The sequence below is a fragment of the Papilio machaon genome, chromosome 16 (genome assembly GCF_912999745.1).
Source record: "Papilio machaon chromosome 16, ilPapMach1.1, whole genome shotgun sequence".
In the NCBI taxonomy this organism is placed as follows: domain Eukaryota; kingdom Metazoa; phylum Arthropoda; class Insecta; order Lepidoptera; family Papilionidae; genus Papilio; species Papilio machaon.
Window position 1 is genome coordinate 4,665,595 of NC_060001.1, and position 14,532 is coordinate 4,680,126.

The window sequence follows — 14,532 nt, forward strand, 5'->3', positions numbered from 1 at the left end:
GAAGATGGGATGGGGCCAGCGTGTCTCAACAGGTAGCATCCCATACCAGCACCCGACCCATCTTCCATGGAATCAAACTCATACCGTCCGGCCTCTTGCCATCGTCTCTTGCAATACCAGTTGGTTCTACTAGACTTGGCACGTTGACGGTGGCAAGAACCGGCGTATGATATCGTTAAGTGCGGCATGTCTTGAGAAGCGGCCTGCACTTTTTTGGCATGACAGTCCGTGATGTCCTAGAATGTCGAGCTGAGCTCACGAGCGCGAATTTGTGGCGCGTAATTTAAACAAAATGACAGCACGTAATGTAACGATTAACAGACATAATTAACGTAAGTTGAGTTTTATGGTAGTTAACAAAAGCATTAACAATTTTTGAAGTTAACTTAAAAGTTAATCCGTTAAGGAAAATGTTTACTTCGTTAATTAACGATTAACGAGTTAAGCCCAGCTTTGCTTCTTAGTGCAATATACCAGCCAGTAAATAGTTCGTTACAGCGTTTTTGGGCCACCGTCAGAAAGCTGCTGTGGCTTAATGAAAATGAAAAAATAGCTGATGTGGAATACCAACAATTTTTTAGAACTAATGTTCTGACTTCCGCTTCATAAGGAGTTATGTGTTATTTTTAACCTTATCAACTTGCATGAATAATTTTAAAACTAATACTTTGACGATGACATCTGTCATATTTTGAATGACACTGTCAAAATGGCAAAACTTAAACTGACAGTTACTGTTGTCATCCGCAGTCATAATATAAATAATTCACATTCACACATATAACATTCATTTTCAGTCAAAACACGACAGGACGTTAATATTAAGAGCAATCTTATAAACTATTTGACAAGTAAATTATTTTTTACAAGTTTGTAACGTAACGTCTATTAACATTTCATTTAAATTGGATTATTACTGTGTCCAAAAGATCATTCTAATGTCTATGAGTGACGTGTTACGTGAAAGCATCCAAATTCTTGAGTGCAAGTGAAAGTTAATAGTATTAAAAAAGACAAGTGAGGATTAAAAATGAATTTATCTAAATTTTTCCTGTCTAAAATCATCAAGCGTTCTAATGGAGCTTTCTCAGACCACAATTATATTTTAAGGTGAATATTTTATTCTAAATAATGGTAAGTATATTAGATTTCGATTCGGGATGTATATACGTTGCTTTACAAAACAGCCAGCGTACCTTATTCAGTTGAAATAATGCTAATACAAGATAACATCAAACTGAATGTTATATTCATTGATGTCTTACTTCGTCAGTGTTTGTTGCTTCAGTTTATTTGACTTTGAACAGCGTCCAGACACACTGTGGAGTTATGTTGTTTAAAAAAATAGCGTGCAGTTTAAATGGTGCTTTTTGCAGTTCTGTGACAAGACATACTCTACGCAGGTTTTTTATTTTGTTTTTATATATAACCAATAAAATTGAGTTAAATTAATAGAAAACTTGAATAATAATAGAAAAGAAATTTATTAATTTACAATTCATCTAATCAGGTGTTTGAGCTATGACATCATTTAAAATTTTATAATGTAAATTTTAATATTTCTATTTTTTGGTCAACTGACATGACTGCGATTTTAATTTTTTTATGTTATGTATGTCCATTCCATATGTAGGATAAATGGCTTGATAAATTTTTACAGAACTGTCATTGATTTTGTTGATGAACAAGAGATTCAGTTTAAATTGTTTATGTTATTTGGCCTTTCATACATTTTTACCACTAGTGAGGCTAGCTGTATGACTATTCCTGCGAGTCAGTTGTCGCGAGTAACTGCATTTTCTACAAGTGACATTTCCACTAGTATGTGTGACTGTCATTCTAGTAACAGTTGCACATGAACATACTTGTCGGCTAGTTGTTTGGTGTAAAAGGAGTCTTAGAATCTGAGATCTGTACCTAGGCCTAAACTAAAGCTCTCTATTAATTGAATCTGGAGGTCAGTTCTTTTGTGTAGACAATCTATAAACTATATAGAAGCACCTAAAAATATTTAAAATCTTTTAAAACTTTTTAATATACAATTATCACTAATCTTAGAAGGCAGCAATACCGTTAGATATATTTATGGTAGTGTTGTTTTATAGAAATTACGAGATAAAGTGAAGGGAAATTGAAAATTCTTAGGAATATTGAAAGGTAATGTGATATTTGAAGAAGTTTATGTACCATTATGTTAACATTTGCGAGAAAAAACTTGGCTGTATACTATAGACACTTTTTCACTTAAATGGAAGATAATTTTAGTTAATTTTTCTCGTTACTTTTTTTGTTTTAGTGTTTTGAAGAGTAATAGCTGTAAAATGGCAACAAATGTCTCAGTATCTGAAATGCAGAAGGAAAAGGAAACTTTTCAAGATGTCCTGCCAAATGTTATTCAATCAATAGTCACAATACCTAAGTTAATAGAAGTTCCAGAGTTTTCTATATGGATGAAAAAGGTATGTACCAATAAAATACTTTATAATATATTGCGTGTATGGTTGAAGTCGGATAATTGGGAAACTTCTGTAAGTGGGTCATTTTGTCTTGTCCCGATGAAAAACCTCCTTAAGCGAGAAACTTGGGTTAGAGAAAAACCTCTATAAGCGAGAAAAATATCGCGTATAATATTTGGACTCCAACTTATCCTGGTTTGACTGTAAATATAACTTGCGCAAAGTCTTGCTATGAAATAAATAAGATGGATATTGAATGATCATCTGTCTTGTGGTTCCATTCTTATTATAATTATATATACATACATTTTTTTGTACGTAAATAAATTAAAAATAAACCAATAAAAACAGTAAGATAGGTCAGGAATTAAAGAGATGCTGTTGGTTGAAAAGGTTACAAATAAATAATTTTTAGAGGTTATAAAATTATTTTTCTTTTTCCATACTAGGTCTTAGATTACAATTTAGCCGGTGGAAAGAAAAATAGGGGTCTTATAACAGTACAAGCATATGAGATGATAGAAAAACCAGAAAATATTACAGAAGAGTCATTAAGACAGAGTCGTATAATGGGATGGTGTGTAGAAATGGTGAGTATATAAATGTTTTGGCATAATTTGAATCCAAATAATATTCAATATTCAATAATACTCAATATTTCATTTTTTGTCGTGATTTTATTGACGTAATATTTTTCAAAATTTTGAATTGATAAATTGTATGATTTTTTTGGTATGGAGAAATAATTTTTTATACAGCAATGAAATAAAATTAGCAATGAAAAAAAAATGAAAATTATTTATTTAATATGTCATCTAATAAAGGTGTTAAGAAGGAGATGTAAATGTTGAATTTGGGTTTTATTCAATTCAGTTTTGTTTATAAAAAATTATACTTCACTAAAGTACAAATAATTAAATTATCTTAGTCGCAAATTGTACATATTCTTAGATTAATGTGTTAATGTTTAAATATAAAACATTATTTAATAATAAAATGTCTATTAAATAAAGTTAAAAAGTAATTATTTTAATGATAAATTAATAGACTTAAATGGAATTTGTAATCAAATAAAGTAATTTAATTGTTTAAAAATAAAACCACAATTTTTATTTTTTTGACTTGTAGTTGGACACTCATTTTAAACAGTTTTTTTACTTATTCATCATCATCATCAGCTCACTATACGTCCCCACTGAAGGGCTCTGAGCCTACCCCAATTTAGGGGTGACTAGGCCATAGTCAACCACGCTGGCTAAGTGCGGGTTGGTTGACTTCACACATATCATTGAATTTCTTCTCAGATATGTGCAGGTTGCATCACGATGTTTTCCTTCACCGTAAGAACGTCGGATAAATGTACATATGTGAATAGAAAATCTAAAAACACATTGGTACATGGCGGGATTCGAACCCAGGACCTGCAGATTGCAAGTCAAGTGCTTAACCCCTTTTTTATTTGTTTGTTGTTGGAATAGTCGGAAATTAATAACACTGATGTTGGTTCGTGATGTTAATTTCTCAATTATGTCAATCATGATAAATTAAATTGACGATAAAAAAATGTCTTGACTGATGAACTTATTTCTTATAATTATCATTGACCTTTGCTATTGTAATAGTCATTTATTACGAAAATAAAATGTTACTTTCGCAATAAACCAATAATAAGATTTTTTTTGTTAAAATATCCATGGTGAATAGTAATAGAAAACTTATTAAGTATTCTATGTGTTCTTCCAGACTATGTTCTATATCTGTGAAATTTCATAAAGATCCGTTGAGCCGTTCCGGAGATACTTTCAATCAAACGTCCATCCATCCATCCATCCATCCATCCATCTAAACTTTCGCATTTATAATATTAGCAAGATCAAAATCTGATTTTGACATTGAATGAAAGGTACCTGATGTATGCGAGTATTGTATGTGTATATTGACGTAGTCGCGGGCGACCTCTATTAAAATAATTAAACCATTCGGAGATATTGTAAAATCGTTTAAGTCGTCTTGTATTTTCGTATTTAAACTCAAAATATTGTGTAGCATTTGTTCCTAGTAAATTGAATTGTCAAAAAACTTTTTTTTCTGTCGTTTTTAGCTGCAGGCCTATTTATTGATGACAGACGATATCATGGATGGGTCAACTACCCGTCGAGGGGTCCCTTGTTGGTTCCGTTTGCCTGAGGTAGGCTTGGGAGCTGTAAATGATGTAATTCTGGTCTACACAGCTATGATGGAAGTATTAAAAATACACTTTGGGGACAAAAATGAGTACGCTCATATTGTCCATTCGTTTAACGAAGTAAGTACCATTGTGCAGTTGGGCCCTTCGTGCACAAGGCAACGTAAATCTTTGAAACTATAGCATCCTTGCGTTGTGAGTATGGAGTTGAGTGCGCTCAAATAAAACTTTGATCGTTGAAATGAGTCGTCTTTGCGGTCAACTGTATAGATTTGCTCGACATCTTGAAAATCGCAGCAAAATTTCAAACGACTGAATTTATTAGAAAATAGCTTGTGAGCGACTGCTTCTGTCGACTAGAGGTCGGCGATGCGTGCTGTGTACGAACCTCTCATTTTATCGCATTACGACTAAAATCGCCGTGTTTCGAACATTTACGTTGTCTTGTGCACGAAGGGTCTTAATTTCATATTAAATAAAAAATGGCTTGGTAGGAAGTTAACAGATAACGCCGGCTGTGGGTTCGAATCCCAAATTTATGGTTCACTTCAGTGAACTATAAATTCGGATACCATACCATTCAACCATTCAATTCAAATTCAAGGAAATTGTTTTTGTAAGTTGAAAGCAGTGTATTTAACTGTATATAAATTGTGTTGGGAAATAAAAAAAATCGAATGTCTTATACAAAAACTTCTCTAAGAAACAAGATTAAGTATACGTAAGTAATTATTGTAGAAGTGACTAGTATAACAGTTTTGTTTGTACATACATTATTCAAATGTTTCCTATGACCTCTATACAGACTCGACTTAGATTAAACAATTGATTTTCCTTTATCTGTCATTGTAATGAAAAAACTTGTGTTATGTAAAACCATACACTTAATGTTTTTTACTCTATGTGTTATTGTCGCTCGTTTGCATTTCTAATGTACTACAATCAAATAATATGTATACTTCAGCCGGCACTTGCTTACAAGAGCAATGTTTATGCAATAAAAAAATCTCAAACAAAAAGCATTAAAAAGTAACATAAAAAAACAATCTCAAACACAATGTACTAAAAAGTAACAAAACACTGTCACGAAAACCCTTGGAAGTAAGAAAGTTCTCTTCTTTCTTGTAACATGTCTATATTGTATAATTATTGTTATATCGCAGTCGGTATCGGCCGAAGTAAATGACATTTTATATTTAAGATGTCTTAGACATAGTTACGTTTATGTCCCTACTTAGGCCGAAACCGACTCCAAAATAACAATAATTATATAATATAGATATGTTAAAGAAGAGAACTTTCTTACTTTCTTACTTTTTTATTAAAATCGGAGGAATTAATAACCTCCTTCTTTTTGATGCGGGCTAAAAATTCTAAATATATTTTTAACCCTTTTATTGTAGACATTTATTTTTTATATTTTCTCGTGGTAATGACACGTTATGACGCAGTCTTGATATATCTTTGAGGGCAAAACCTAGCAACAATAAATCTTATGTCACCAAAGTAAGAACAAACAGTTCCTTCATTAGCAAAATGAATGCTCTGTTGCTGTGTGGTAACGGCTTGAATATTACTCGATAACCTAATATAATATTGTATATCTATCTAAAACAAATTCAAGGTCATCAGTCATACACCTAACATTGTGTTTTGCGCAGCGACTCGCGCTAATTTAAGAACCGTCAATATATACGAATACAACTATACCAAGCTAAAGCCAAAACAAAGACCTCATGCGTATGCTTTAAAAAAAAAACGAAGATGTACAGATTTGCTTTTGTTATGACAAAGAATGCTAACACGTGTATTTCAATATTTAATATATTCTTTTCAGACGCTAATGTTCACTTCCTTGGGACAGCATTTGGATTACACAATGGCGCACAGGAAAAAGAACGATTACAGTCTATTTACGATAGATAGATACAATGCTATTGTTAAATACAAGACGTCGTATTATACATTCAAACTTCCTATCTGTTTGGGCATGCTACTGGCTAACAACACAGATCCTAACAGTCATAAGATAGCTGAAGAGATCTGTTTAGAAATCGGCCATCTATTTCAAATGCAGGTAAAAAAACGATTTTTTTTTTCTTTTAATGTTCAAGCAATTTTTTTAAATTATTAATTCCATTCTTAATTAGCTGGTATTCTTCATTGATATAATTACGGAGATTGTGTAACATTTTTACGTAATTTAAAAGAAGCAATAATATTTTTTTTGAATAATACGTAATAGTCAACTCTGTTATTACCTTGGATCTTTCACTAGGTTACCCTGTATTTTCGGAGCCAATAAATAACTCGTGCATTATATACAAAGAGTAAATCTTTACATTACATAGAAAAATCTTACTAATATTATAAATGCGAAAGTTTGGATGGATGGATGTTTGTTACAAGTTATCTTCAAAATTGCTCAAGGGATCACGATGATATTTGGCATAAATATAGAGCATAGTCTGGAAGAATACATAGGCTACTTAATTAGGTTTTTGTAATTCCGAGCAGACGGAGTCTCGGGCGACAGCTAGTAAATAAATAAAAATAATTATTTGAAGTAGATAAATGTCTTTGTGTGAGTAGAGAAATGTCGATTACACAATCTAACTTTGAACTTCTTGTTGTCCGACTGACAATGAGGGTAATGTTTTAAACGCACATGTAACTTTGTTTATGTATGTGTGTTTGTATGTATCCAAAGTTCCATCAGTCTTAACGGATTTTAATGAATGGGATGTCATCCGATTCGTCTTCTTCCCCTAAGTCCTGTAGGTATATTACATCTGCAAAAAACACATACGTTGAAAATGAGGGATGAAATCATAAAAAATATTGTAAAGAATGAGTGCAAATCTCACTTGCTATTATTTTTTTCATTCCTAAATAATTTTTTTCATATCCTTGAATATACAGGGTGACTAGTTAGATAATAACGATATTTGAGTATTTGGCGATCATATAAGAAAAAAATTACATTGAAAATAAACATTATTTTACTGCTGTATTTAACCAAAAATTAAATAATTAATCACGTAACGCATGGTCACACTACGCGTGAAATGGCGCTGCGGTGTTACTCTGTGAAGGTGCACGCGCCGATGACGGATTATTTGCGTCAGTAATATTATATCCACACTTCATTTATTTATAGAGAAATTTAAAAAAAATGTAAAGTACCTAATTTAATTACATAAAATTCACGAACACCTAATATCGAATACACTACTTCAATATTGTTAGTATCTGGCCAGTCACCCTGTATTCTGAAAAAAGAAAGTGTTATATATAGTTTGTTTGGTATGTTTACAACAATAACTTTAAAAAATGTATTACACAGGATGACTTCATAGATTGTTTCGGTTCGGAATCAGTGACTGGTAAAGCGGGTACAGATATCCAAGAGGGTAAATGTTCTTGGCTAGCGGTTACGGCGCTGCAGCGCTGCAACGAGGCTCAAATGAGCGTGTTCCTATCATGCTACGGGAGTAAGGAGCCCGCTCATGTTGAACGTATTCAGCGGCTTTACGAGCAACTGGGACTGCCTCAGTTGTACCGTGAAGAAGAACGGGCGAGATACGACGCGGTCGTACAAAGAGTGCAGAATCTGCCTCCTGACACCAATCTTCCTCCAGAACTCTTCCTCAAGACGCTAGATATGATCTACCAGAGGAAACAATAGGATATAAACTAGAGGCTAACTTCAATAACCGTAATTTTATATAATCAAACGGCTGGTTAGTTTAAGATTTTTGCTACTATTTTTTCTTACTTATTTCTTTCAGCTTGACACTGGGTTTCCACTGTCGTTATATTCGTGCAAAAACATATCTTATTATGCTTAAAAAACATAGATAAAAATATATTTTGTGTGTCAGTGGAAGCCCATGGTTAGGGGGTGAATACACAGGTAATGATTAAATGTTCGCATTGAATTGTAAAGAGCCGTAATTAATTACAGTATTCAGTACTCACGGGTTTTATTACTGAAGGAAATATTAGAAAACATCTATTTTAAATGACACTTTAGAAATGCGATCTAATAAAATTGTAATAACAAACAAAATCCATTTAAAAAAAACACCCACCGAGTTTACCGTGAACTAGAGTCCATCTCAGAGAGACCACTGGTATGAAGTAACGAAGTTACAACATTGTAATTCGTTCGATCATTTTACGATGTAGTGTTGTTTAATGTACAAGTACACCGCTTTGGCCTTAAATAACAAAGGTCATTATCAATACTATGCAGTAGAAAAATAAATCTTTCGTCAATATTCATTTAATAAAAAAAAAATATTAGATGCAGAAAATCTTAGCATCACAATAGCGTTTTTAATCTCCCGATTTATCTATTACGTAGAGATTGATCAATTTTTATATTCCCTAATATATAAAGTAATTAATCCTTCGGCTCGATCTTGAGGATTTTTTGGTATGATCTTTAAATGCCACTGTATACCTGTACTTTATAAACATACATAATTGCAAATAACTTCGGATTATTCAAGGTCAGGGACGTACACGTTTTGGAAATAATAAACCAATTAACCTCAAACTTCACGTCTTGTACAATAAATAAATGGTAATGAGGTTTTTAAATCACCGTATGTACATGTAATACGTACAGGAAAAAAAGTGTCTTTTGACCTAACCTGAAAGTTCAGAAATCAACCTCAGTAACCGTGACATTAGTACAAAAGTATTGCCATTTCTCTCTGACTAATAAAAACACAATGACAGAAATATGTTTATAGCCGAATTCAATGGAAATGAGAAATTACATTTGGCATAGAATGTAATATAATCTATATATATAAAAGAAAGTCGTGTTAGTTACACTATTTATAACTCAAGAACGGCTGAATCGATTTGACTGAAAATTGGTGGGCAGGTAGCTTAGAACCAGGAAACGGACATAGGATAATTTTTACCCCGTTTTCTATTTTATTTATTCCGCGCGGACGGAGTCGCGGGTAAAAGCTAGTATATAATATAATATATCTGTCTATTATAGTAAGTCTGTGAATACAGCCTTATTGAGGTAAAATTGTTTAGAAATATTATAATTACTCACTTCCATTGTATTTGACCATAGATTATAATGTTCTTTTTTTTCTTAATGTATAGGTATAATAAAACAGAGGCTATGTTTACAATATAGATTTTTTACCATTACATTTTATTCAATATATGTAAATTATATGTTACTTTACTCGCATTATCCAGATTTATAACATGGATTAAATTTTAAGTCAACTTTATATGTTACTATGTATAATCTGTGAGTACAAATGTTTGAAACATTTCCTTTGGGTTGTTGGTTTTAATGACAGGCAGGTAACCTGTCAGATTTGGGTCTTAAATATATAATTTTTTTTATTATTTAAAATAAGGGAAAGGTAAAATATGTTACAAGTACAATTTAAAATACCTTTACGATTGTAAATCTCAAAGGGACAAAATAAGGGAACTAATACATTTGGTATACATGACTGTACCAATAAATTATTTTTTCTGTCTTCTTTCTGATATTTTTAATATTATTATGGAATGAAAATCTTTTTCTTGTAGTAGAGTAATATTATAGAGTATAAAGATTTTGTGGGTGTTTTCCACTCGTCCGATTGGTTTCTCGAAATCGGTCCTATTGTATGGTTTTTCTTTCCGATCATTATACGAATCTATGTAAAATCGAGTTGCCATTCGTCCGATACTAATTGTAACTTGAAACTTAATTATATCTCATTTTGGTCTAAGTTAGACCAATTAAGTAAACGAGGAACATTCAATCCTAATCCAACCACAATTGATTTATGAATTAATTAATTAAAATGAATAATTATTCAATAAAAGTGGGGCTTCGATTAACCGGGAAAAAATTGACCATTGACCCATTGACTTGATTAATCGGTGGACCGATTGGACGAACAGTAAACAATGTTCTATCAATAACTATATATCCTCTCATAGTTGAATTCAATTGTATTAAAAAAACACATTTTACTGGCTGACTATGGATTTATTTTAGAATGTTTTTTAAATAGAAGATTATGGGTTTCAACCGAAATTCCCGTTTAATATAAATATATATTTTCAACGCCAAAAGTTTTAGTGAATGTCATCAATTCAAAAATGAATGAAAACAATATCGTCAATGATTCAATGTTTTTAAAATAATTTTTCAACGTAAATTATTGGGTTTGGTATATTATAATTCTTAGGGCCTCTACGCACTGAGCGATTGGAGGCGCACTTGCCTCACGCGGGGGTGAATCAACGTTTCGCATCCGCTCGATGGGTAGGGGCCTTTATTGTATTTACTTACTACTTAATTTTTTTGGCAGTTCGTTTATTCGTAGGCACGAGAAAATATTTATGTTTTAATTCGAATTTTATAAAGGTTAGTCACAAAATTTGATATAATAAATAAAAAATATGAAACATCTCTGTCTTTTTTTTTCCTCATTTATCGATAAGATCAGGATAACACTAAGATTATGAAACAAATCGGCGTGAATTCTGGTCCTGAAAATGAGGCGCTAAATATCTTAATATTTATAAATCTCGTGTCACAATGTTTGTCCTCAATGGACTCCTAAACCACTTAACCGATTATAATAAAATTCGCACACCATGTGCAGTTCGATCCAACTTGAGAGATAGGATAGTTTAAATCTCAAATTATAGTCGCAATTTTAATTTATTGCTAATTATTTGTCTGTTATTATTTGACAGTCACAATTATCTGTTAACTCCAAATGATTCTAACAGATGTCGATACCTTTCGACTGGGTTGAGTAAGTAATCAATAGATGTCGCTGCTATGGTAAATCTACGAACGTGTCATATAAGCTTATTAACTGCGCGCGGACGGAGTCGCGGGCGACAGCTAGTATGAAATATACAGTGAAACCTGGTTAAGTGAGACATCAAGGGACCTGAAATGTCGTTTCACTTATAGAGGTATTCCACTTACCCAGTGCCTCAGATATACAGGTATAAATAAATATCTGTCTCATTTACAGAGGGTTCCATTAATAGAGGTGAGAATACAGGTTATTTCAGTTATACAGGTGCGATCATTAAATAAAATAACGTGTTATGTATGTAAATGAGTTTTAATAAAAAAAATATAGTATGTACTAAAAGGTAATCATATAAATGTAATCAACAAAAATATTCAAGCACGTTTTTACACGTAACATGTACGTATATGGAAACAGAATGTATCAATTATAAAAATCTGTCATTTTAGTTTGTCGTTTGGAAGTATCAGGCATCAGATGTTTTTTGTTTTTAAACAAACAATGTTATCTCAGTTACAGAGGTTTATGCATATAAAATTTACTCGCTGTCTCAGTTATAGAGGTAACTATGATGATAAATCGAAATAACAAATCCCAGATATAGAGGTTTACCTCGTCCCACTAACAGAGGTAATTCAGTGCCAAAGTGTTGGGACCTCTGCATGAGTTCCAGTTATGGAGGTTTCTCACTTATCCAGGTCCCACTTAACCAAGTTTCACTGTATATACAATAGCGCAAAATATGTAAAACCATTACCTATGTAAGGTATTGGAAATAGCTTAAAAGAAAACAAAGTGATGCAATAAGGGTTCCGTTTTTTGCTATCCGTATGTAGATACGATTTTTTTTACTGTAGCTGTGTAGACAGCTACAGTAAAAAAAAATTGTGACACTTTTTTGACATCGACAGAAGGGCGCTAGTAAGCTATCATAATAGTTTTATTTATGACCGGTTAGGTAACCTTGTCGGTCTATTTTTAAAATTTTTGGAACATAAATTTAGTACTGGTATCTGTGATTCTTGAAATGCACTGCAGAAATGGGCACAGGCAGTTAACATAAAATTCATTTTTGGCTTTAAACATTTTTAAGAATATTACCAACACATTAACATTAACGTTTTCTGAAAGTGGCTAACTGCTTTTTTATTATTTTGTTTGAATTTTGAAAAATTATAATGATTGAATTAAAATTAGGTAGAAAGCAAATGAGAAAGTATTCTTCATTAATAATTTCCGAGATGGCACGGTATTTTTGTGTCCCCGGCTTAAACTGTAATGTAAAAAAAACAAGTCTACAATTCTATTTAAAAGTAAACTGACAGATATAAAGATCTATGCACTGCCAAAACTATTAGCCCTTGCCTTGTTACTACGCAGGCGAGCATAAAAAAAGATTTTACGAAAATTCGTCCCCTAAAGAATATATCGACGCTGGAAAGCATAAACGCTGTAACCCTTGAAATCGCGAATATGTTCTTCACAAGTTAATAATTTCAACCATTATCAAACGATAATGATTTTATTATAGGTTAGCACAAACTACACAACATTGCTAGGTAAATACCGCATGCTTGTAGGCGTATCAGCTCACGAGTTATCATTTTTTGGCTCTCCTGTAAAGTTCATACTTTCGGGGTTACAGCGTTTACGCTTTCCAGCGTCGATATGTATATATAATGAAAGGGGGTGAAAGATTGATCAAGTTTGTATGGAAAGATGGTAATACTTACGCTCCTACTCAGTTACAACAATACAGATACAGATTATTTTGTGTTTGTTCATTGCTAACTAAATACAGTAGGCGTTTAGTATGTACAGAGTGGCAAACGAGCAAGCGGCCACCAGAATTCGCTGAAATAGCGAAGTGACCGCTGCCCATAGATAATCGCAATTTCATATGCTAGCTTTAATCGGCAAATAAGCGTAAAATGAAAATATTTTCACTACCTTTGCGCTCCGTCCTATACCAAATCCTACCCTTCCCATGCTTTCCTAAAAAAAATGATTGGGAATTGGAAGACGACTAAAATTTTGCTTCCGGCAAACACCCTGATAAGTCAAAAAGCTGTATTACTTCTTCTTCAGAGTCTACACAGTGGTAGTGGTATTTCACCGGGCGAGCGGGCCATTCGCGCTCCAGCAGTGCCGAATGCGGCCTCTACCCGTTGAAAATTTTAGGCGAAATGTTGTAAAAGTATCCTATTATTTGATTTAACGTTTATTAATACGTTTCGTAATGCCCTAAGAGTTATATTGGTAGGTAGTCTTTTTCAATGCTAGTGTCAATCTTTTTCGATATTGTAATACCGAGTCTGTTTAGACATTTGTGGCTTCTTCATCGCAGCGTCAGGCGTCAGCGAAGAATAAAAAATGGCTTTATTTACTCCCGCATACATAAGGTAACTTTCAGTAAAAGTTGCGTCAAAATGATTCAAACTTTTCTGTGATTACCCGAAACAAACGCGGAATTGCAAACAGAGAAACATTGAAAAAATTTTAGTTATAAAAACATCTTCGCGACATGTTTTTTTACTATACTCGTAACATAAAGACACTCCAGTGTTATTAATTGTTAAGATGTGCTCACTAGGTAAAGTAGAAATGAATTCCACGTGTTAACTTGATTTTTTTTGCATAACAAATGTGTTTTTGCAATAACATAGAAAAAACAGTTGTCATAAAATAAAACCTAAAATCTGACTAGAAAGAGCTAGCAAATGACACTAGTGTGAATAATCACTGTTATAGAACTAGTTGTACCTAAAACTGTGTCTCACTCGTATTAGTGCATAGTGGTATCTCTATCTTGTCAAACAGTATGAAAGAGTTGGCAATATGTAGTAATCTTACTTCTTACTAATATTATAAATGCGAAGGTTTAGATAGATGGAAGGCTGAACGTATGAATGAATATTTCGCACAGATGTAGAACATAGTCTGGAAGAACAAATAAGATACTATTTTATTTTTAAATTCGCGAGGAGAAAGTCGCGTGCAAAAGCTAGCACAATATAATAAACACACCAGTGTTATTTCGACAGTCATTGTTATGCATAATTATGATTGTTAATTA

At 32.6% G+C, this 14,532-nt stretch overlaps 1 protein-coding gene across 1 annotated transcript; it reads left to right on the forward strand.

Moving 5' to 3' along the window:
* The first annotated feature begins 991 nt into the window (after positions 1-991).
* LOC123721779 (farnesyl pyrophosphate synthase 2-like) lies at positions 992-8,936 on the forward strand. The gene is made up of 6 exons (XM_045681500.1): positions 992-1,110; positions 2,297-2,459; positions 2,906-3,046; positions 4,558-4,761; positions 6,479-6,718; positions 7,988-8,936. The coding sequence occupies exons 1-6, from the start codon at positions 1,031-1,033 to the stop codon at positions 8,327-8,329; spliced, it is 1,170 nt and encodes a 389-aa protein (XP_045537456.1). The 5' UTR covers positions 992-1,030; the 3' UTR covers positions 8,330-8,936.
* Positions 8,937-14,532: the final 5,596 nt, after the last annotated feature.

Excerpts from the sequence above, each read along its gene's own strand:
- LOC123721779 (XM_045681500.1), top strand. The coding sequence starts at position 1,031 with ATGAATTTATCTAAATTTTTCCTGTCTAAAATCATCAAGCGTTCTAAT. Across the intron at positions 2,460-2,905 it reads TTTCTATATGGATGAAAAAG|GTCTTAGATTACAATTTAGC; the intron begins GTATGTACCAAT and ends TTTCCATACTAG. Across the intron at positions 4,762-6,478 it reads TTGTCCATTCGTTTAACGAA|ACGCTAATGTTCACTTCCTT; the intron begins GTAAGTACCATT and ends TATTCTTTTCAG.